This window comes from Hermetia illucens, chromosome 1, assembly GCF_905115235.1.
Source record: "Hermetia illucens chromosome 1, iHerIll2.2.curated.20191125, whole genome shotgun sequence".
In the NCBI taxonomy this organism is placed as follows: domain Eukaryota; kingdom Metazoa; phylum Arthropoda; class Insecta; order Diptera; family Stratiomyidae; genus Hermetia; species Hermetia illucens.
The window spans coordinates 95,128,484-95,149,863 of record NC_051849.1 but is presented as its reverse complement, the minus strand read 5'-3'; the positions used below and the strand labels follow the sequence as shown (position 1 = coordinate 95,149,863).

The 21,380-nt window shown below is 41.9% G+C and overlaps 3 protein-coding genes across 3 annotated transcripts; 1 reads left to right on the top strand and 2 right to left on the bottom strand.

The window, feature by feature from the left end:
• The first annotated feature begins 3,723 nt into the window (after positions 1-3,723).
• On the top strand, positions 3,724-14,130 carry LOC119649314 (DEAD-box helicase Dbp80). The gene is made up of 12 exons (XM_038051421.1): positions 3,724-3,950; positions 4,070-4,164; positions 4,225-4,356; positions 4,415-4,475; positions 4,535-4,669; positions 4,733-4,847; positions 4,900-5,074; positions 5,145-5,246; positions 5,316-5,451; positions 5,506-5,668; positions 5,725-5,838; positions 13,815-14,130. Exons 1-12 carry the CDS (start codon positions 3,888-3,890, stop codon positions 13,955-13,957), a joined length of 1,434 nt encoding a protein of 477 aa, XP_037907349.1. The 5' UTR covers positions 3,724-3,887; the 3' UTR covers positions 13,958-14,130.
• LOC119649332 (transmembrane protein 203) lies at positions 14,095-14,703 on the bottom strand. Its single transcript, XM_038051439.1, has one exon. The coding sequence runs from the start codon at positions 14,670-14,672 to the stop codon at positions 14,175-14,177; it is 498 nt and encodes a 165-aa protein (XP_037907367.1). The 5' UTR covers positions 14,673-14,703; the 3' UTR covers positions 14,095-14,174.
• Positions 14,595-20,993, bottom strand: LOC119649341 (ribonuclease P protein subunit p20). The gene is made up of 3 exons (XM_038051450.1): positions 20,783-20,993; positions 20,547-20,715; positions 14,595-14,730 (listed from the first exon to the last, which is right to left on the bottom strand). The coding sequence occupies exons 1-3, from the start codon at positions 20,966-20,968 to the stop codon at positions 14,624-14,626; spliced, it is 462 nt and encodes a 153-aa protein (XP_037907378.1). The 5' UTR covers positions 20,969-20,993; the 3' UTR covers positions 14,595-14,623.
• Between the last annotated feature and the right edge of the window lie 387 nt (positions 20,994-21,380).

Sequence of the window (21,380 nt, the reverse complement as noted above, 5' to 3'; positions counted from 1 at the left end):
TCTCCAAATGCCTCCGTAGGCTGTAATCAATCCAACGCCAAAAGAGAGCTAAAAGAGTCACGCACTGCTCCGTTCTTCCCTCATCCCTGTTGACAGACTTTCCGCTGTTCGCGCGTCTCAGACTAGCCCTCTGCCTCATTCCAACTGGACCACCCGTCCTTCACTGACCCCGTCTTGCGCCGCAATGGCCAAGGATCGAAGAAGACTCGAAATCTTTAGCTCTACATCGCCCCCACATTTTTCCATCGCCAGGGGCTATGGGAGCCATGACCCTATTCAACATGTTATTCTCCTCCCTGTGGAACACAATCTTTGACTTCTACCACAACTACATCCGTCTCTCCCCTGAAGACAAACCGGAAGCATACTTACAATTCTCCTTCAAATTGCTGGGCAATCAAAACTAAGTTGCTCACACTCAACACTAATTTGCTCATTTCTAACGACAAACGTTTCGCTTTGCACAAGCTCTTCAAGGATTCCGATCCCAATTTCACTCTCATAAACGAAACTAGACTCGAAGAAACCCCCAACGTAAAACTACATGCTCCCGGTTACATTACTTTCCGCAAAGGCGGGTAAAGGCACAGCCAGTCAGATCGGGACTTAAGGCAAATAGCATCCCATCGGGCGTGTTGGCATCAAACTACCTGTTAGCAGTAGTCAGGCTTCCTGTTAGGGGTGGAGGCGTCCTCTGAGTACTACTCGGCTGTTTCTACTTCCCGGGCAGCACAGGTCGCCACCTCGTTCCCATTATGTCCAAACTCTGGGAAAACACGACCAATTTCGAGCCCATCATCCTCGGCGGTGACCTCACCGGGTGGCACGTATCTTGGGGGTAAAGATATCTGAAGGGTAAAGCTCGAAGGTTAACAAGGTGTGCCTGAAGTCATTGATAAGAACTAGGTTTATCGGTAATAAACACAACAACTTACTAAAACTAGCGAAAACAATAAAATGACGTTCGAATGAAAGCCAATAGAATCATAAAAACAAGTCGGAATAACGGAAGCTGGGTACCTCAGGTAGAGAGATTTAATGTTCCTCTTTGGTCTTAAACTTGCTATGCATAGTTAAGAATTCAAAACATTTCCTCATATATTTCCAAACTTCAAGATATATTTACATATTAAAGGTAGATATTGTGCTCATCCTAAACAAGTAAACGTTGCCTCTACCACACACTGATGCATACATATACGAATATTTATGCGTTTAATCAAAAACCTGTCAATATTACTTCGTGCACAAAAGCATACGTGCATTAACTTATCCATATGTAAATTGAATACCGCTCGCACGTATCTATCTTAATTGAATACAACTCGCAAATTTCATTGAAACATACAAACATTGTTTAAGGTAATTGAAGAATCCTAAGTCCACATCCACTTGATGTTGGACCGGACCAAATGGAGAGCAACTTACTCTCAGGTTTTTTGGTCCACGAATCCCTTGTTTGGGGCATGGCACCCAAGTATTTAAAAAATATAGCGACAAACAATAATTTAGCTTTATCCTAGCTTAAGCTCAAACTATTGACGGTTTCACTTGGATATTATTCGCATCCTTGGCGTGTCTAGGAACTAGGATTATTAAAAAATATTAAAAGCTAAAGTTTTGCTGCCGCGTTAAACTTTGTTGTGTTTTTTGGTGTTTTTCACGGATTTTTCAATGAATACAAAAAAAACAACTGAATAAATCGCAATTATCCTAGTTTGCGGACCGTAGAAATATGTTCTGAATAAGTCGTGAAAATTTCAGAGAATTTCGTTGGATAGATTTTGGGCTGCCGATTTTTAACATGCAGTTTCGAGAAACACGCATTTAAAAAGTAGAATGCGATTTTTAGTCATAAAACCTTAGCTAACCATTAATCTGCTATACCTAATTTACAAACCTTTAGATTTTTTGAAGAAACACATGGACAGCCTTGTCCTTTTAGCGCAGTCATTCGAACGTCATTCGGACTGATAAATACGAGCTTTATTACGGTGATCGACATAAATCTGGCAAGTGGCTTGTCACGTGTTTAACACTATAATTTCCGAACGACTCCGAATATCAAAAATCACTTTGCCCATGTATTCTACACTATATCTAGATACAATTGATGCCAAACAAAAATTCGATTTCTCGGATCCGACACACGGGATGAATCCCTTAATTAAAGTAGATAAATGAACGCATTTATAAATGCCAAATTAGAAGAAATTAATTTCCGCTTTTTTTTTTATTTTCGGGCTTTAGTATTTCGTATGATCTTTCCAATTCGTGATTAAGCCATATGTTTTCTAAAGTTTTTTCTAGATTTGAATTGTTCCTTATCGACCTTTGTTGCAGTCGCCGCTTCATGAACGCCCATAAGTTCTCTATGGGGTTCAAATCTGGACTGTTTTCTGGCCATGGCAGCGACTGTATGCCAAGCTAATTTTTCCAAGATGTTACCTGCGAATAAGAACCCAATTGAGGATAAAAGAGTTAAAAAATTTGACAAGAGAAAAAATTCGTCTACTTACAGTACCAGCTCTATGACACGGAACCGAATCGTCCTGAAACTTTACTTCATCAAAATGATCATGCAGTGTCTCGACAGCACCGCTTAGAAACGAAAAACAACCAATTCCTTTAGATGTTATGTATCCCTACATCATTTTTGGGGGAAATGGCGTGCAGTTCGTACAACACACTGGGGGTCAAATCTCTGCTTTTCTTCTTCGCACTGGGGACGGACTGTCAGATTCCAGAAAATTTAATTTCTACTCATTAGAGAACACAACTCACCTTCAATCGTCCACAGTTCAGCCACGTCGTTCCAATACCCAATTCAGCCTTTTTCTAGCATAGTCTTTGTTAAAATCAGCTTTTTTGCTAGTCTTCGAGCTCTGAGTCCTAATTCATTCAACCGTCGCTGCACCGTTCTCTCACTAACTGATACATTTTCTCCTTCCAGCAATTCAGTAAGTAATTGAGAAGCAGTTGCCATTCTATCTCGCAAGGACGCTCGCTCTAATAACCACCTGGCCCGGGGAGTAATCACCTGCTTCCTCCCGCTCCCTTGTTTTCGTCCCAGATTGCCATCTCTGGCATACCTTTTAAAAAAAATCTATTACCTGCCTCAATTGATTTGTCTCCCTATTTCCCTATTACTATCACCCTATTCCCGCAAAACGAGAATATGGCCTTTTCCACAACAATTAACTTTTTCCTTCCTGACATATTTTTCACACAAAGTTAGGGGTTTCACTCTCTCTTCTTCCAAATATAAAAGCAAACTACTATTGACCTAAATCTGAATATGATAATCGTTTTGTAGGCGAGACTAATGTTGTCTAGACTTAATTAAAAAGGGGGAGTTATAAAAGTGTTGAGTGCGAGCATTTTTTGTCGGGCACTGTATAATTCCTGCTAATTACAACAACCGGGGAATCCCATTTTAGGATTAGACAATATCATCTTTGATTCGAACCGCTAGGGGGCTCTTAAGTATAATGAATTTTGGAACGGTGTGCTGGTAAGTCACTTAGCTGATGTTAAATTATTTCTTTGAAGCTTTCATCTTACTGGTATACACATTTAGAAATTAGAACGCCGCATCTTCTGATCCCTTTTTTAATATTAAATTTAATAAATGTCGGTTGCGAAGGTGTCTGTCCGCGCTAAATGCATTTACCATTCGATGCCGGCTGCCTGCGCAGAGTTCAACCCTGACTGTCAACCCAACGACAGCAAGCTGACAGTTCCCAACAAGAACAAAGCAAAAGTTTGCCCGGAATCGGCAAAGTGGCAGTGGTCGATCGGAAACTAGATTGCGGACATTCCATCGCATATCAAACGGCGAATTTCCAGTATCCCCGTAAATCCACACGTGCACGGAAGCCTCCACAATGAGTGAGAAAAAAGACAGCAACTGGGTGAAGAAGGCCGAGGACCAGGAAATCTCGAATCTCGTAAGTGCGTTCTTCCCCGGGCGTCTAACCTCAATACGCCGTTACTGGGTTTTCGCAAATTTCTCTTTTGAATGTAAACCGCCTGACGTGCAATAATTTGGCATTTCGGGTGATTGCAGGTGGACAAGTTGAAGCTGGAAAATGAGAATGCCGCTGGCCGCAAACCCGAGGCGGGAGATGGAAAGAGGGAAGAGGATCAAGCTGATTCCGCCAGGTGACCTCCTTGAACTGCGCCAACCGTGGATTTCTTAATGACTTGTGTTTTTGCTTATAGTGCGGCGGAGACCAGCCTTCTTATGAAAATTATTCGGAAAGGGCTGGTCGAATCGAAACAGGATTTAGAAATTCAGCGCAAGGACCCGAATTCGCCCTTGTACTCGGTGAAGACATTCGAAGCGCTGCACCTGTGAGTTGGCTCATGGATCTCGTCCCAGACACTTTCTCATATTCATCTATCGTTGCAGGAAGCCGGAGTTACTAAAGGGAGTCTACGCCATGGGATTCAATGCTCCTTCAAAAATTCAGGTAACTCGCGTTCTGCTCTTGAAATATTTTTCTATTCGAACAAAATTGGAATTTACCAGGAAACTGCACTTCCGACACTGCTAGCCGATCCGCCGCAGAATATGATTGCACAAAGCCAGTCAGGAACGGGAAAAACTGCGGCTTTCGTCCTCGCCATGTTGAGCCGGGTTGATCCCAAGAAGGATTATCCGCAGGTAGGGCAGCCAGTGAGGATACACTGACGAGTGGCTCCATTGAGAAGTTATTCTCTTTTGCAGGTTCTGTGCCTTTCGCCTACCTATGAGTTGGCCATACAAACAGGCGAAGTCGCCGCACGGATGGCTCAATTCTGTCCAGAAATCAAGCTGAAGTACGCCGTGCGAGGCGAAGAAGGTGAGCCAGAATGTTCTACGCTGCTTAAGGCGCTGACAAGATTTCATTTCAGTTGGGAGAGAGAAGCTCACCGATCACATCATTATTGGAACGCCGGGAAAAGTCATGGATTGGGGTATTAAGTATAAAGTGTTCGACCTAAAGAAGATTCGAGTGTTCGTCCTGGACGAGGCTGACGTCATGATCGCGACACAGGGACACCACGACCAATGCATTCGAATTCATAAGTGAGTTGCTTTCTTCGAAGCGCTTTAAGTCTCGAGTGAGTTTCCCTGATTTCCTCCATCTCGTTTCCAGACAACTTTCCAAATCGTGTCAGATGATGTTCTTCTCGGCCACGTACGACAAGGAGGTCATGGACTTTGCACAATATATCGTTCCGAATCCTATTATTATTAAGTAAGCACAAATTTGATTTGCTTCTCGTGTAAATGTTTATGTGAACAAAACTTTTCTTTTGTCCTGCAGACTGCGTCGGGAGCAAGAATCGTTAGATAACATTAAACAGTACTACGTTCGCTGTAAAGATCAAGATGAGAAATACAAAGCCATTCAGAACATTTACGGAGGAATTACAGTTGGCCAAGCGATTATATTTTGTCATGTGAGTCCGACACTCTTTTGCCTTGTAACCAAGAATTACACATTTTTTCCACAGACTAGGAAAACGGCTACATGGCTATCTGGCAAAATGAGTCAAGACGGTCACTCAGTGGCAGTTCTCTCGGGTGAATTGACTGTGGAGCAGCGACTTCTTGTGCTTGACAGGTTCAGAGACGGACTCGAGAAGGTGCTGATAACAACGAATGTATTGTCTAGAGGTCTGCAGCCCAGATGAACACGATGTTCGTTCATTAATTCGGTATCGTCTTTCCAGGTATTGATGTTGAACAAGTGACAATAGTAGTGAATTTCGATCTCCCCATGGACGGACATGGGCGGGCTGATTGCGAGACTTACTTACATAGGATAGGAAGAACTGGCCGATTCGGTAAGTTGTGCCTTCAACTTTTGCTCCATGAAATAGCGGAGTCGATTAACGTAGATCGCTCGGTAGTAAGATTAGTAATGCAGGTCAAGTCGGGACTTTTTTAAATCATCTTCCGACGCTTATGATTAAGTTTCAAAAGGTTTCTTGAGGCTGTCGTTACGGATGTTGTGAGAAGGATAAGTTGGACGTTCACGAAGGATAGCATCTACATGTCCTTCACCTAGAGTTTTTGAAGTATTCTCAGAATAATTTACTCCGTGTCTGTAGCCTGTCAGGGTCTTTTCCTCCTCTCCGCAACTATGACAATGCGAACTGTAGGGTATGCAGAGTCTGGCGGCATAATCCCTATAGGCTTGTGCCCCGTGCAAACGCCCGTAATTTGCGTTTGTGCGCGTCTGGCCCAAAAGGTCCCGTGATCAAGTTTTATTGCAGAAGGGACGTATCTTCTTCGTTTTAGCACAGATGGTGAACTTTTGCCATCTGGACTCAGTGGTGTTAACCAGTGCGAGTAGATTTCACCCTTCACAGTTGCCAATGGGGCGCGCCTACTGATAGATTGTCAATAGAGGAACCTATGTTCCTATGAACGGGAACCCATAGAAGGGTGACCAGTTGCCGAGAGTTTTAACGCATCTCTAACTGTTCCACCAGCATCGAGGATGTAGACACTGGCCCTAATCATGGTTGGCTTTAGGTCAAAATGACTCAATGCGTTCATAAATGGTAGAACCATTGTATTTTTTCGAAGATTTCCTATAATTGGTGTAAGAAACGTTTGATTACTTTGGATTTTTTTCTGGAAGTACTTGCATAGATAACACATTTATCGCCGTGTGAGTAGGGGCTTAAGAATACACTCAAAGTATTCCCTGCTTGTCGTAAGAGGCGACTAAAAGGATAAGCGATTGTGGCCTAGCAAACTGCAAAGTTTCAAACTCTACTGCTACCGATACGTCAACGGATTGAGACTGACTTCACGGCAACGACCTTTGGCTAGCGAGAAGGGACTATGATTGGTTTCTGGAATGTGCACACGCTTCTCGATAACGGTAGCGAATGCTCCAACTTAAGCGGGAATTCCAGCGATATAAGCTGGAAATTCTGGGCCTAAACGAAGTAAGATGGCGGGACTCTGGTTATTACTTCTCTTCCTCTTACGTCATTGTCAAAGCAAGCGACAGTAGACGCGAACCCGGTGTCGGGTTGCTTCTGAAGGCTACCGCAAGGCGCGCTCTCTTGACTTTGGAGCCGGTTGTGAACAGACTTCTAACTGCAAGATTCTGGTCCATGTTAAGAAGCATCCCAATTGTACAATGCTACGTATCAACGGAAACATCCGATATAGTGGAGAAAGATTCTTTCTACGAGCTACTTAATTGCTCGTTCAGGGGAGGTTTCCTACAGGAGCATTGTAATCGTGATTGGCGATGTGAATGCTAATGGGATTTGGCAACACCTTACCCGGGCATGATCTTGGCGGCCACAACGGTAATGGTGGGTCTCTGCAACTTTCATCGCTTCGACATTGGCGTGTTCACCTTAAGTTCAACATCGACCGCTTGTGTGATCCAGCTGTCTTGTCGGTTGACAGTGGGAGTAACTCGCTTGAAAATATCGATGAACATTGGGCCATTATCAAAAAAGCTTTTTTCTTGAGTGCTACACAGGTCGTCGGCCTCGTCTCGACGGGGCATCATGAGATCTGCCTGACTGCGGAATCGAATAAGCGAATCGGTGGGTGGGAGCGATCGCAGGCGTGAAGCCCTCGAACTTTGATACCGAGCGAAATCCTGATAAGTTCAATGTAGTGTACGCTATGACAAAAGAGAAATTGGTATTGCGCTGGTCAGGGAAGCGGAAGAAGCTGCAGATAGCAATGATTTCAGGAATGCATCGCGAAAGAGCTTGTGTGTGGTTGCAAATCTTTCGATGGTTCTGTGAAGGACGTCAGCGGTCAACTTCTCATCAACGATGATGAACAACTGAAGAGGTAGAAAATACAATTCACCACGGTTCCCGACCGTATCACATCCGGGGAAGTTCCTCCTCTTATGGATGAAATGGCTAGTCATCTTAGCATGCGGATACGGACTGTTCCAGAAGCAAAAAAGAAATCATTTCGGCCACCAATGCACTAAAACTGGGCGTGAAAGTGTTTCCGCAGAGTTATTTATCGCTGCACCTGTAGTTACTGCAGATTTGCTACTTCCACTGGTATGGAAATCTTGAGAATCCTTTCACTCGGAGAGTGGAAGAACTGGACGATCGTTAAGGTTCCAAAGAAGGGCACCCCAATTGGGGTGGTATCTACGTGCTCCCTGCCGTTCTCTCTATCTATATCAATAGGAAGCGTGGCACCGAATTGGATGTCCTGGCATGCATTGAGGAAAATCATTTTACGTTGACTTTAAGGGGGAGGGTCGTATGTAGTTGGTAGCCGTTCTCAAATTACCGTCCACAGCGTACCGGACAGCTTTTGATTCGTTTCACATTGACTTCTATATTCAGACCAATCTTAGTTAGTGACTTGTTATTGATAACGATGCTGCATGTATTGGATCAATAGTTACGGCCAGTCTTGACAAACCCGGCCTGGGTCACTGTTTTTGAACAGCCACATCCGCGGTTGTCAAAAATGCGTTCAAAAATGTTCGTGGTGTTAAAGGAAAATCGGAAAATAATTTAAAAATTCTGCTGGGTTGTCTTCCTTTGTAAGGTTTTGTATAAACACAAAACCTTATTAAAATCGGTTTACGGTCTGTCTGTCTTTTTTTCGATGGAAGGTGGAAAGCTCCAAAAGCTACCGCAGGCTCCTGCCATACGGTTATGTGGGACTCTTATCCACTAAAACCACCTTCTTCTCCTTCCACTCTCCCCGCGGGACTCCCATTTGGTATTACGTCGCGGGGCTGGATCAGAATTTATTCTGCGTTCATGTTTTCGCTGCTCGTGTTCCTCTCGCGTTCATTCTTTCGGGTGACTTCTTCCTGCATAAGCTTCTTTCCGATGGCTGCAATCATTTTTTCGACTTCGGTCCATATCCCCTTTGCTTTCACCATAATTTCCATGATATTTTCGGGTGTAAAGCGCTCCCCGGTTGTAGCTTTTAATGTAGCCCTTTCGGCTTCGAATCTGGGGCAATGAAAAAAGACGTGTTCTGCGTCCTCTGCAATATTTGGGCACTTTGGGCAATATGGCGAATCATCACGCCCAAATCGATACAGATACGCTTGATAGCCTCCGTGTTCGCTTAAGAATTGAGTTAGGTCGAAGCTTACTTCGCCTTGGGGTCGCTCCATCCATTTCCGGATATCCCATATGATTTTATGAGTCCAGCGGCCTTTTTCTGACTCGTCCCACTTCTCTTGCCATTCCGCGACAGTTTCAGTTCGTGCGCACTGTTAGTTTGTAATGGTCTGCAATCTTGTTCTCTAGAAATCGCTATTTAATTTGTGGCAGGCCAGTGCGTTCCTCACGCTGTTTTTTTTTCGGTGGCCTGATTCTTGATGTTTGATGGTCTCATAGAAAACAGCTTTGCCGTTAGCGGTGATGATAAAATGTCGGCGTCTTATGAGGAGTCGAGAGTCGATTTGCATTTTACTGTCCCCACTATAAAATGTAGGAAGATGAGACAATCGTCTAATAAATCACCCACAGACCATTAAGATCGCAATGACGATATAGTCATCGGCAAGCACGTTGCAGGTCTTTGTGTCGGGCAGTTATCAGAAGGCATCTTTGTTGGCATCGGGGCGACCTTTCTGTGGTGCGTGAAGGATGAAAAAATGAATCGTGCGACCAGTTGATATAATAGTGAACTTCATTAGCCGGTGATCAAATTGGTCGATTTCTCTAATCTTTTCAAGGAAACCTTCAGAAGTGGCAATGTCTACATCATATTGTATGGATTCGGTTACCGAAATAAAGGAGTTTATAGCTATTTTTATTGTGTTCGCGTTCTATGAGAGTTATTTTTTAAATCTAATCATCATCAAATTAAATACGCGTTTCGCATCGTGGATACAATTCCTTTACGCCACTGAAAAAATATTCCTTAGGTTTCTCTTGAAGATGTTGTTCTACGGCCGCTTTCACCAGAAAATGGTGGCCATAATTTTCGAGGTCGACTTTTCCACTTTGAATTTCTTTGGTGGCCTTTGTCTCTTTTTATCCAATGCATCGACTTTGGACCCTGGATCATATTGACGAATTCAATTTTCACTATACGGTTGCAAATTTCATCTAAATTACTCTGACAAAACTCCAAAAAAATGTTTACAACTCCCCAATCGTCGTTGCTTGTCAAGTATTGTGAGCACTCGCGGTACCCAACGCGTATCTCTCCGACTTGTTCTTTGCTTGTATTTCATCCACTATCTGCCACAATTTAATTCTTCTTTAATTTAACCGAATGTGGTAACCGTTCTTAATCGTTTTCCTTTCACCTCTTCAGCTGCGCGTTATCTTGGATGAGGAACCGATCGTCTTTTCGTGATGCGGTGTACATTTTTGAAATTACGGCGTTTTCTGCTTCCCTGACCAGTACAGTTATGTCCTCGGTGGTTTAACGTGAGTACCCGGCGAATTGACTTAACCCCATGGTCTTCTTAAGGTACACAGTGATTTTGCAACCACAATCAGCCTCGCTATGACAGCAATAAGGGTATCAGTATATATTGAGTGCTTGGCTCAGCATTTATACTTGTGCATGCAAAACCTAGTCAATCCCTACCGAATTAGGGAGTAGGGCACCCGAGTTGAAAGGCAAATCCACGTTTGCGGCCCGAAGGTCTTTTAGTTCGCTTGGGCGTAATCACAACCCCGATGAAATTCCCACTAGGAGGCCAACTACTATAGTCGAGCTGAAAGTACATGGACTAGGAATTCTCCTAAGACATGTAAATTCAAGGGCTATCCCGATTCCTCTGGTAAGATTTCGTAATCAAAACCACTGCAGATGAGTCCCTGTGCAGACTCGGATCTGATCGCCCCAATTAAGCTTTGGAGTAATCGCCTATTGCATCACTACCAGCAAGCCAAAGTGAGTACAGTGTTTCTCGGTGCCACCACGTGAAGGTTTTCCTTGGCCACTTGGTTTTGGTCTTGCTAACAGGATTGCTGCCCCGTTTTCCTCGCCTACTATCACGCAGCGGTCAATGATCAACCTTCAACCTTTTTCGTTTATCGATCTGCATCTACGATTCCGCAGTAAGCGCGATCCTATGCTCTTCGGGAAGTGAACGTCGAACTGGCTGGCATTCGAGAAAAGAGCATTTTTAACGGCAGCTCAATGCTCATCGATTATTCAATGTATCAGCGGTCCGTTCAGCAAGATAGCTCTCACTGTCAAGCAACTGCTGAATCATATAAGCAGTCGATGTTGAACTTGGAGGTTGGAGCTCACCAACCCTACGAGAAGTGGTGGACGCAAGTTATCCGATGTTGATACAATATTACGTTTAGTCACAAACTTATCCTTATCCAAGCTGGAAGTGGAAGCCAGAGCTGATACTTGATGTGACGGAGTTGCAAACTTTTATTAACTGAGCAAGCATTAATAACCACATACATGTATTATTTTTAAATCACAATCGAAATAAATTTAGATTTTCAAAACAAAGAGTATTTCAGACTTGGCCTGTCTACGACCCCCAATTCACTGTCTTAAAAATGAGAAAAATTATAGAAAGAAATATGAAAAATGACTCGCGTGTAGTTCCATATCTGTGGCGCATAATGGAATAATGCAAAATGAAATAACGGCAACTTTGCAGCAAAACGAAAATACAGAATTTCACTTTGATACAGATATCATACACTCGTATTCTTATAGAGTAATTATTTGTGATTCAAATCACCTTATTATTGTATAATCACAATAAAAATAATCAATAGCGCAACAGCCCCATTCGAGCCTTAGGTTTTGTGTGAAATCTAGAATTAGAGTCGAGTCGGTGTTTGTCTGTCTGCCACACCCGATTTATTCGGAAACGGCTGGACCGATTGTAACGAAAATTGGTAAGAGTATGTGATCTGCTGTTCCCTTTACGTGCAGCAAGTGGCGGGTTAAGTTTAAGAGGGGCTTCCCATATATCCAAAATATGACCATCAAAAAGTGTAACAGGTTTTGTCCTCAGAATCTATCCAACCGAAAAATCTGGAAAAAAATCAGTGGCGCATCTCTACGAAATCTAGGCTTCAAAATACATCCGGTTCCGATATCTACACAAGTAGAATTAATAATAGTATATTTCCATATTTTAGAAATTTAGAAGTACAAAATGGGCATGGGGGGGATAACATAATGCACAATTTGGTCAAGTTTGACCAACTGTTATTAACAAAGTTATAGGGGGTGAAACTCTGCCACTTTTTGTGAATTTCGTGCACTCTACAACCTGCATGACATCATCATCACATATCAATTCGTCAATACCACAACGAAATGAGTTCTTATGAATGGGGTCTCAAAGAATTACTTTGTTTTAGTTTTTTAGTCATTTGTATACAAATATCAATTACTCTAAACAGACATGTGTATATGTAGGTATATAGTATATGCGTGCCAATGAAGTTTGCGGGTGTTGTCTAATTTAGATAGATATAAGAAGTAAATCGGAAAGATGGGTACGATCAATTTATATACGTGCATATATATATACAATATTTGGAAATATGCACTGCTGGGAAAGTGGTCGAAAAGCTCATCAGAAGGAGACTCTCTGAAGCGATACGCGTTGCCGGAGATTTATCTCCCCGGCAGTTTGGTTTAAGAGCTGGGAGATCCACAATTGATGCTGTCATGCAAATCGTGGACGCTGTTCGACGAGCGGAGGCACATAGCCGCCGAACTCGACGGGCGGTGCTCCTCGTAACGCTTGACGTCAGAAACGCCTTTAATTCCGTAAGATGGAAAGACATTCTAGGCACACTAGACAATATTTTCAACGTGCCGAATTATCTCTTACGGATATTGAGGGACTATCTGAGGAACCGCTCCCTGCTCTATGAAACACTAGAGGGTCAAAGGAGGATGGAGGTCACGTCGGGGGTAGCACAGGGATCCATCCTAGGGCCGGACCTCTGAAACGCTACCTATGACAGTCTACTTAAACTCGACATGCCAGAAGAGTCGCGCCTGGTCGGCTATGCATGGAGAGGTGAGACTGACTATTTCCTTACCCAATTTTTAAGTGGGCATAGAAATTTTCAGTCTTACCTGCACAAGATTGGAAAGTCGCGATCTCCGGATTGTGTGTTTTGCAATGGAGTTGTGGGCGACGCCTTCCACACTTTTCTTTCTTGTGGAAGGTGGGATGGATGGATATTTAAACACAGGGGATCTCTCTCCAGACAACATTGTCGAAGGGATGCTGAGGAGTGCTGAAGGTTGAGCCGTGTTGGCCATTACGTTCGGGCCCGTCTCGTTGCTAAGAAGATAGAGCTTGACCGGTGGAGGAGCCGGATGGCAGGAGGTTCCTTGAACTCAGTTCCCTTCCTCCTGTCCCCTCCCATTCGTGGAAGGAATTCCCTGATTTGAAGGCTCCGCAAGGCGGAAGAGTTCGGGGACTAGCCCGAAGTAATGTGATACGCGGTTTCAGGCTAGCTCTCTGACGACGGGGAGGTGTTTAGTTGGTAGTCCGACGACGTACCGAACCGGGAGTTCAACACTGTGTGCGTAAATGCATTCACGTATCCTACCCCCCAAAAAAAAAAAAAAAAAATTTGAAAAAAGGCAGTTTGTTTAGGGTGAGGATAATATCTATGGCTGTAATATGTATGTCTTGTAATTTGGAAAAATATGAAGGTATGTGTTGGATTTGTAGCTCTATGCGGATAGAAAAATGTGCGTTGAAGTTTCTTACATAAGATGAACACAAAATCGTTATACCCGAAGCACGATTCGGTAGTCTGACTTCTTTTACATGTTTCTTGCTTGATTCATTCAAAATTCAAAAATATATTTATGCTTTCAGGTAAGAACGGCATCGCTATAAATCTCGTGGATTCCGATAAATCGATGAACATTTGCAAGGCAATCGAAAAACACTTCAAAAAGAAAATCGAGCTCCTCGACGCAGACAATTCGGACGAGATCGAAAAGATTGGCACGGAGTAAAACGCAGCGCTTTCTGTACATCCGATATCTATTGTTATGGCATTCAAATAAGATTGTGATCATTACTGCATTACAGGCTTCAATCTGCTTACCAACAAAACACAAGTTTTTAGTTGTACTATGAAAACGACTTTCTGTTTTTTTATTGCAATAAAACTTTATTTTACACTTTATAGCTAACATTATTATTATAAAAACGTATTGTGATCGATTTTTGTTAATTCGAGTTGGGCAATTGACACGCCCGAACCGCTACAAGTTGTAATAAAACGAAAATAGGCGAAAACACTTCGCTGTACTCCAATCCTGTTTGACCAGATAGTTTAAGACATAGCAAGTACTTAAAAATAGCCGTTAAAACTAGAAAATATGTGCTCCATAGAAAACGGTGCAATGCTTTCCGTTTGTTGTCGTTTGAAATATACATTCGAATTCCCACAATCACGCAGAAGTATGCATTGCAAACGTCGCCACAGAATAATGGGGTGAAGGTGCCGAACCAATCAATGCTTGTCTCAGCCAAGTCGCCGGATAGCTTCAGTGTGAGGATTATGCTGAATACCAAGATCGCGACGAGATTTGTGAGGATTTCAAATTCAGTTAGGCCCAGCCAGCGTACCAGTTCGGATAGTTTGAACATGTTGGGTTTGAATGTGTCGATGTGGTTTACGTTTTCAGGTTTTTGCTCTGGCGAAAGATACGTATGTGAAGGCATGAATTCATTCTTTGCTGGATAGTGTAGTCGTCCTCATCGTTGAGCGGATGGAAATCATCTGGAAGAAATGAATATTGTATTGCATAGTTTTCCTTCATGTGCTCATGTAGTAAATGAATAGGAATATGTCCTGAAAATCAAGTATGCAAAACTACATATGATTGCGACTTATTTCGTTAGATAAAAGATAGATCAGGCTCAAAAACAGGCATCAAGCCCGGCAAGGAATCAAATTCTCCAGAAAAGTAGATATATTCTTCTCTATTCCTGGAACGCTTTATTACTACCGAAGTAAAATTAATTAATGGCTTAGCAACTGTGGGAACTCAGCGAACTATAGTGTGTCGAAAAAGGATTCGTCTGGCTACCTTGTCCGTGATTAAGTTAGAATTTTCATAACTAAATAAAAAGACAATACATATTCAATTCATGTCTACATTTTTTTTCTATTATCGATTCTTTATAAATAAAGTGAAAAAAAATTAGCAGTCAGTTACTAAAAATTATAGTAATATGCTATTATTAACTTTATTTGAAAATATATCGATATGGAGGAGATTTCGGACCCTAGGCACAAAATAGTGGCAGCCACTTGATTTTTTTCAGATTTTTCTGTTTCTGAGAACTGGTCCGTAAAAGAAATGATCATTTTCTGCCAACCGCACTCCCCGCCTTTCCAACAAATGTCAAAACTAAAACCGTGCTCGACCTTTTGCAATATGGGAACCCCTCCTTAAATTCAACGTAGAATGATGTAATTCACTGTATACGTGAGCGTTCAGTTTTACCATTCCACCAAATTGAGTATCAATCGCTATAACCGTTTCCGAAAAAAATGCTTGTGATAGACAGTAAACTGATTCCAATACGATTTTGTTTTACACAAAACCTTAAAAAGTATTCGTCTCTATGCATCATTCTGCCCATAATTCTCTTGCGCTGATAAATACCAGTTCACTTCAACATTAGTATGACATCTGAGGCAAATTTCACAGCAGATGTAACATGTCGGGCGCTCAGTTGTTTACCTTTCTGTCCCCATGTCCACTGCTTTCTATCGGAACCGAATCTATTAATTTTCGTTTCGTCCGACTACACAGCCTTCTTCCAAGCCTTAATGGTGCAAGATTTATACTTATTCCCGAAATCTAGCTGTCATTTTTTATACCTTCACCTTTGGACGTCTTTTAATCCCGCTTTCTCTTAAAACATTTCGCACTGTTTCAGTTGACTTAAATGCGTTATCACCATTCTGGAAGCTTCTATTGATGTTTTCAGCATTATTATGGACCCCCAAGTGTTATTTGTCGGACGATTTGTCGTTTCATCGCCTTCAAAAGACACGCTTTTTTGTTTGCCGAATTCTTCGCGGTCAACTCTTCGCACTGTTTACGGCATTTACTAACGTTGGGGTTTAAGAAATGCAATATTGTCGTAAACTCTCTATACGTAAAACCCTTTTTAAGGTTTTGTGTAAACACAAAACCTTATTAAAATCGGTTTACTGTCTGTCTGTCTGTCCGTCACCCGTATTTTTCTCGGAGACGATTATAGAGATTAACACCAAATTTGGTAGAAAGGTGGGAACTGTGAACGCTCACACATACAGTGCGTTACATCCTTTTACGTTGATTTTAAGGGGGGTCCCCATATATGCAAAGGGGGGTGTACAATTTTTTTTCATCAAATATAGTCATGTGGGGTATCAAATGAAAGGTCTCGGTTAGTACTTTTCGAAGCCAGTCTTAGTTTTGACATTTGTTGGAAAGGCGGGGAGTTCGGGGAGTCGAAAGTGATCATTTATTTAACGGGGTCATTTTCAGAAACTGCCAAACCGAAAAATTTGAAAAAAAATCGAGATGCTGCCACTATATGGTGGCTAGGCCCCGAAATACCTTCCACATCGACATCCATTCAAATAAAGTTAATAATAGCATATTACTATAATTTTCAGTAATAGACTGCAGAACCCTCCTTAAGTTCATCCTAGCACCTAGCAATGTAGGCTATAGTATAGAGCTTGATCCTACCAAGTTTGGTGGAAATCGGACTATTACTAACAAAGTTGTAATAGATCAAAGCTGCCACTTCTTTGGAAATTCAAGATTTTGAATGTCAATATCACCCGAAAGTGAATATTTTCGCATAATATATGCGTATGTTACGTATAACGTACTAATGGGAAAAATTCACACTCAAATGTCTTTATAAAAGAAATACACAAAACCTTTCATACCTGAAGCGTCGAGCTTCCGGTTTCCCGACTTGTTTTATCGTATTTTGTAAGCAGGCCCGTACTTGATTTCAGTAAGCAAAATCGCGATCAATTGTTTGAATCACTGTAAGTGAAAGTGCTAATAGGCCAGTTACAACTATTAAAAGCATTATCTACAGGTATTTGTCTGAAAATAGGAAAGTTCGAAAACGACGACTATAAAAAGTAACTGGAAGTGAGAAACGGCAAACAATGCGCCAAAAATCCTAGGCTAAGTGCGCCAAAAATAGCTGCTGAGGTGAAGAAGGATATAGGGGAAATGGTATCGGTTGAAACTGTACGGACTGTTCTTCGTGAGGCTGGATATCAAGGGCGTACAGCTCACAGGAAACCGGGCATTAGCAAATTAACAAGAACAAGTGACCTGAATTCACAACAATGTAAAGGAATCATCCCCTGAACTTTTGGAAAAAAGCCGTTTTCGCAGATGAAAGCAAATTCAATATATTTAAATCGGAAGGTAAAATAAAAATATTGTGTGAAACAAAACTTTATTACAATCGATTCAATGTCTGCCTGTTTGTCACATCCGATTTACTCGGAAGCGGCTAAACCGTTTTGTCACGAAATTTGGTGAGAACACGTAGTCTGTGTGTCCCTTTAAATGCAGCGAATGGTGCCCGATAGCATAGTTCATTATTGAATTTCAGAGCAACTTATACACCCATCTCCAAAAAAAGTTGTTTTTCTGCTGCCACGCTAGAGGGCGCTGTGATCATCTTAAAGAAAAATGTAAACGACATTTTAAAGTGCAGGCTTAACCACAGTCCCCAAACTGGGATTGTTCAAAAATATTGAAAGCTAAATTTTTGGTGCCTTGTTAAATTTTTTTTTATAAATTTTGGTGTTTTTTAAAGGCTTCTTTAAGGAATAAAAAAAAAAACATTACCGAATGAAGCGCGGTTATCCTATTTTACGGACCGTGGAAATATGTTCTGAATAAGTTGTGCAAATTTCAAAGAATTTCGTTGGATAGATTTTGGGCCATGGTGCCAGCAGATTCTCAACTTGCAGTTTCGAGAAAAACGCATTTAAAAAGTAGAATGCGATTTTTAATCATAAAATCTTAACTGATCATTAATCTGCTTCCTATACCTATACCTAGTCCATAAACCTTAGGTTTCGTGAAAAAATACATGCAAAGCCTTGGCTTCAATTCTTATGATTTTAACGAAATCATTCGAACATCATTTGGATCGATAAATACGCGCTTTATTACGGCGATCGACAGAAACCTGGCAGGTGACATTTTAACTGTTTAACAGTGTAATTTCCGAACGACTCCGAATATAAAAAAATCACTTTGCCCATATATTCTACACTATATATAGATGGCAACGGCAGCGCCAAAAACGAAAGAACGAACAACATCGAATCGCACCGGTCAATTGAAAACAATGAAGATAGGAGACTACAATTTTGAGATAGGAGAAATTGGGTGGAAAATCACAACCGATACCAATACCAATAGGGTGCAGTTTTTACTGTCGCTGAGCTGGTGTGGATTTTGAACTTCAAGGTCGTGTTTAACTGGACCAGGACTAGCGGGATCCGCATCGGCTGATTGGATGGGCAACTGGTCAGGTTGCCAAAGGAGACCGTTTTGTTTCTTCAAGTCGAAGAAATACGAAAGAAATATAGCTGGTACGGTTTGAGTTGATTAGGATTGTCTGGTTCGGGTCGCTTTCTAGTTGGTGCGTTAATTTTTACCGTTTGTAACATTACTTCGGGCTAGTCCCCGAATTCTCCTGCCTTACGGAGCCTTCAAATCAGGGAATTCCTTTCACCAACGGGAGGGGAGAGGAAGAAAGTCAATTCAAGGAACCCACTGCCATCCGGGTCTTCCACCGGAAGAGCTCTATCTTCTTAGCAATGAGAAGGACCTGAACGTAATGGGCATCACGACTCCACCTGTCAGCAACAATGTTCGACAATGTTGTCTGGAGAGAGATCCGCTGTGTTAAAATAGAGCTGCTGACGACACCCATCCCGCCTTCCACAAGAAAAAAAAATCTGATGGGCGTCGTCCACAACTCGCGAAAAGGTCAGGCTTGCTCTCTGAAGCTCTGCTTGAAAAGAGTATGTTGACATAATACCTTGGATTGGAGAGATATTTTTCATTCTAGATCCATAGCGTTTTGTTAATGGAAGGGTTAGCTTCGTTTCACTATCCACTAACGATCGTGATATTCTAGAGGTTTGACTCTCGGAAAGCTATGGGTTGACATACCATAATATCTGGCTACAGACTACTTTCCAAATGAAGTCATCTTGCTATCAATGCGCTCACAAACAGTAAAGCCGATTTAGGCGGTCTCTCCGCGAGAGTAGGTTTTGAGTTATTATGACTTTGTAATATTTAGTGTGGTGTGCCAGTAACAGCTAAAGGCTTAAGAAATCGAAAAAAATATTGAATATTTTTTGCTTAGAATAGAAGGAATCGCCTGACATACGGCTTGTCCGGTAATCTTGAAACACCCTGTATACGTGAAGGGTAAAAATGCGAATTGCCAAAGTACTTTTTAATATGGAAATTTTACGTGTTTTTTGCATCTTGACGCCTTTTATCTTCCACCTTCTTACAATGTTTGTGGGTCTTTGCTAAATATAAACGCAAAGGTTCAGCCGCGCAAGGGTCATTTTGTTTTTGGCGAAAATTTGACAGGTTTGACAGCCCGCCCACGGCTTAGTCTTCCAATAGGGCTTTTGCCATTTACTTCGCCGACAAAAATCCAACCATTTCCAGGTAAAATTTGTCCTGCTACGAGTCATATCAATTTTCATGTAGCCAGCTCTCGGTCTAGAAGGTTGGCTTGTATAGAATAAACGTAATGCCGCCTTTACACGCTTGACACTTGCGCCAAACTCTAAACCTGCACAAACTTTTGGCTTGATTTTGGAGCGCGAACTTCGCCATCCACAGGTTTTCAAGTGCGTTAAAACAAAATTCCTTTGATTTGTGCCAAAAACCCGCACTCGATCGGATTGGCCGCAAGCGCTTCAAAACCTATGCATACCGAGCCAAACAATCTATTCGCACGTTTGAATTTGGGACGGCTTGTGGAGGTTTGGCAGATGTGTGAATCCGGCCGGCATTATAATTTTGTCTTCAATATGCGTTGTCGATTTTGCCACTAATAATGTAAATACAAACTTTTTATTGTGTCAACTCCAATATTAAATTTACGATCTTAAAACTTCAAACTTGAGGGCACTTTAGCCGATAAAATTTACGGTTTTGCGGCAAAGTTGATAGTAAGGCGGAAATATGCAATTCTAAGTTTTATTGCTGGACGCTTGGTGCGGGAAGGGTTCTTTTCCAATATCGTCTCGTGAGCTAGAGTCTTTTGGAATTTTCTGTCGAGAAACTATCCCGACTGTCCGCCCAATTGAGTTAGGTAAGTCACCCACTAGCGTGTGCTGATGATATTTCTTTGGGATTTCTATAGAGGGTTGTAAAACCAGAATGATGGGCAATGCGACACAAGCGTAATTATTGTCATCAGTAATCATATTCCCTACGCTCTGATGGTGGTGGCGTTCAAGAGCGTTACAATTATGCTCGCCCCTCGATTTCACAATATGGCAAAAGCACTCACCGACGAGTTCTATCGTTGATGTGTTGGCTTCGTACGCGACGGCCCCGTTGGAGTTTGCGACGACACTCAGGGCTAAGTTGATCGATCGGTTTATCGCGTTTCCTATAGCGTGCAGGAACACTTCTCCTTCCTCACCATTCAGAATTTCTTCACATTGCTTGACCTGGGCCTGCAAAACAACCGCTTTTACCAAAACTTTCTTTGACATAACCTGAGTCGCCACAGGTGATTCTTACCTTGAAATCCGATTTTCCGGTAACATAGATGTCATTTTTCCGTTGATATGGTTTCAAGGGGACACGTTTCTTGTGAGAGTGCTTGTCGCTATGAAAACGTTTGTTCGGACCTTGACGATTATTCCTGCCAGAATCCTTTTTATCGGATGCTGGCTGTGTACTTTGTTTCTGTCCTCCGTCTGCCATGTTTGACGTTTGTGTGGAAGGAGTAGATGTCAGAAGGTTGTCAAACGGCATCCAATCATTTCCTGGGTTTAGGGAGTAGCACGCTAAGAAGAAGATATTTAGACAGGGTTGAATTTCGGAAACTTTTAAAATATATATTTTTTCTTTAACGGTGTACATATTTCATCTTCGCTCAAATGTATATATTTTTTAAATTCTGGTGCATTAGGTTTCTTCTTCTTAAATTTATTAATTTATTAATTAAATACAGCAAAACTAGATAAGTCAATTTTTTCTCATATTTCGAAAGTGTTTTTGCAACTATGTAATAAAAAGGATTTTGTGATAAGCACGTTCCTTCATGGACATTTCGTAGGAGGAATATGAACACCTGCAACCTTTTTAAGTGCTTAGCTGCGTGCGACAACTCCGC

Coding starts and splice junctions, on each gene's coding strand:
- LOC119649341 (XM_038051450.1), bottom strand. CDS start 20,968: ATGGCAGACGGAGGACAGAAACAAAGTACACAGCCAGCATCCGATAAA. Junction 20,716..20,782: donor CCGGAAAATCGGATTTCAAG/GTAAGAATCACC, acceptor GTTGTTTTGCAG/GCCCAGGTCAAGCAATGTGA. Junction 14,731..20,546: donor ATCAACGATAGAACTCGTCG/GTGAGTGCTTTT, acceptor CATTTCTTCCAG/ATGATTTCCATCCGCTCAAC.
- LOC119649332 (XM_038051439.1), bottom strand. CDS start 14,672: ATGCCTTCACATACGTATCTTTCGCCAGAGCAAAAACCTGAAAACGTA.
- LOC119649314 (XM_038051421.1), top strand. CDS start 3,888: ATGAGTGAGAAAAAAGACAGCAACTGGGTGAAGAAGGCCGAGGACCAG. Junction 4,670..4,732: donor CCAAGAAGGATTATCCGCAG/GTAGGGCAGCCA, acceptor TCTCTTTTGCAG/GTTCTGTGCCTTTCGCCTAC. Junction 5,452..5,505: donor AAGCGATTATATTTTGTCAT/GTGAGTCCGACA, acceptor TTTTTTCCACAG/ACTAGGAAAACGGCTACATG.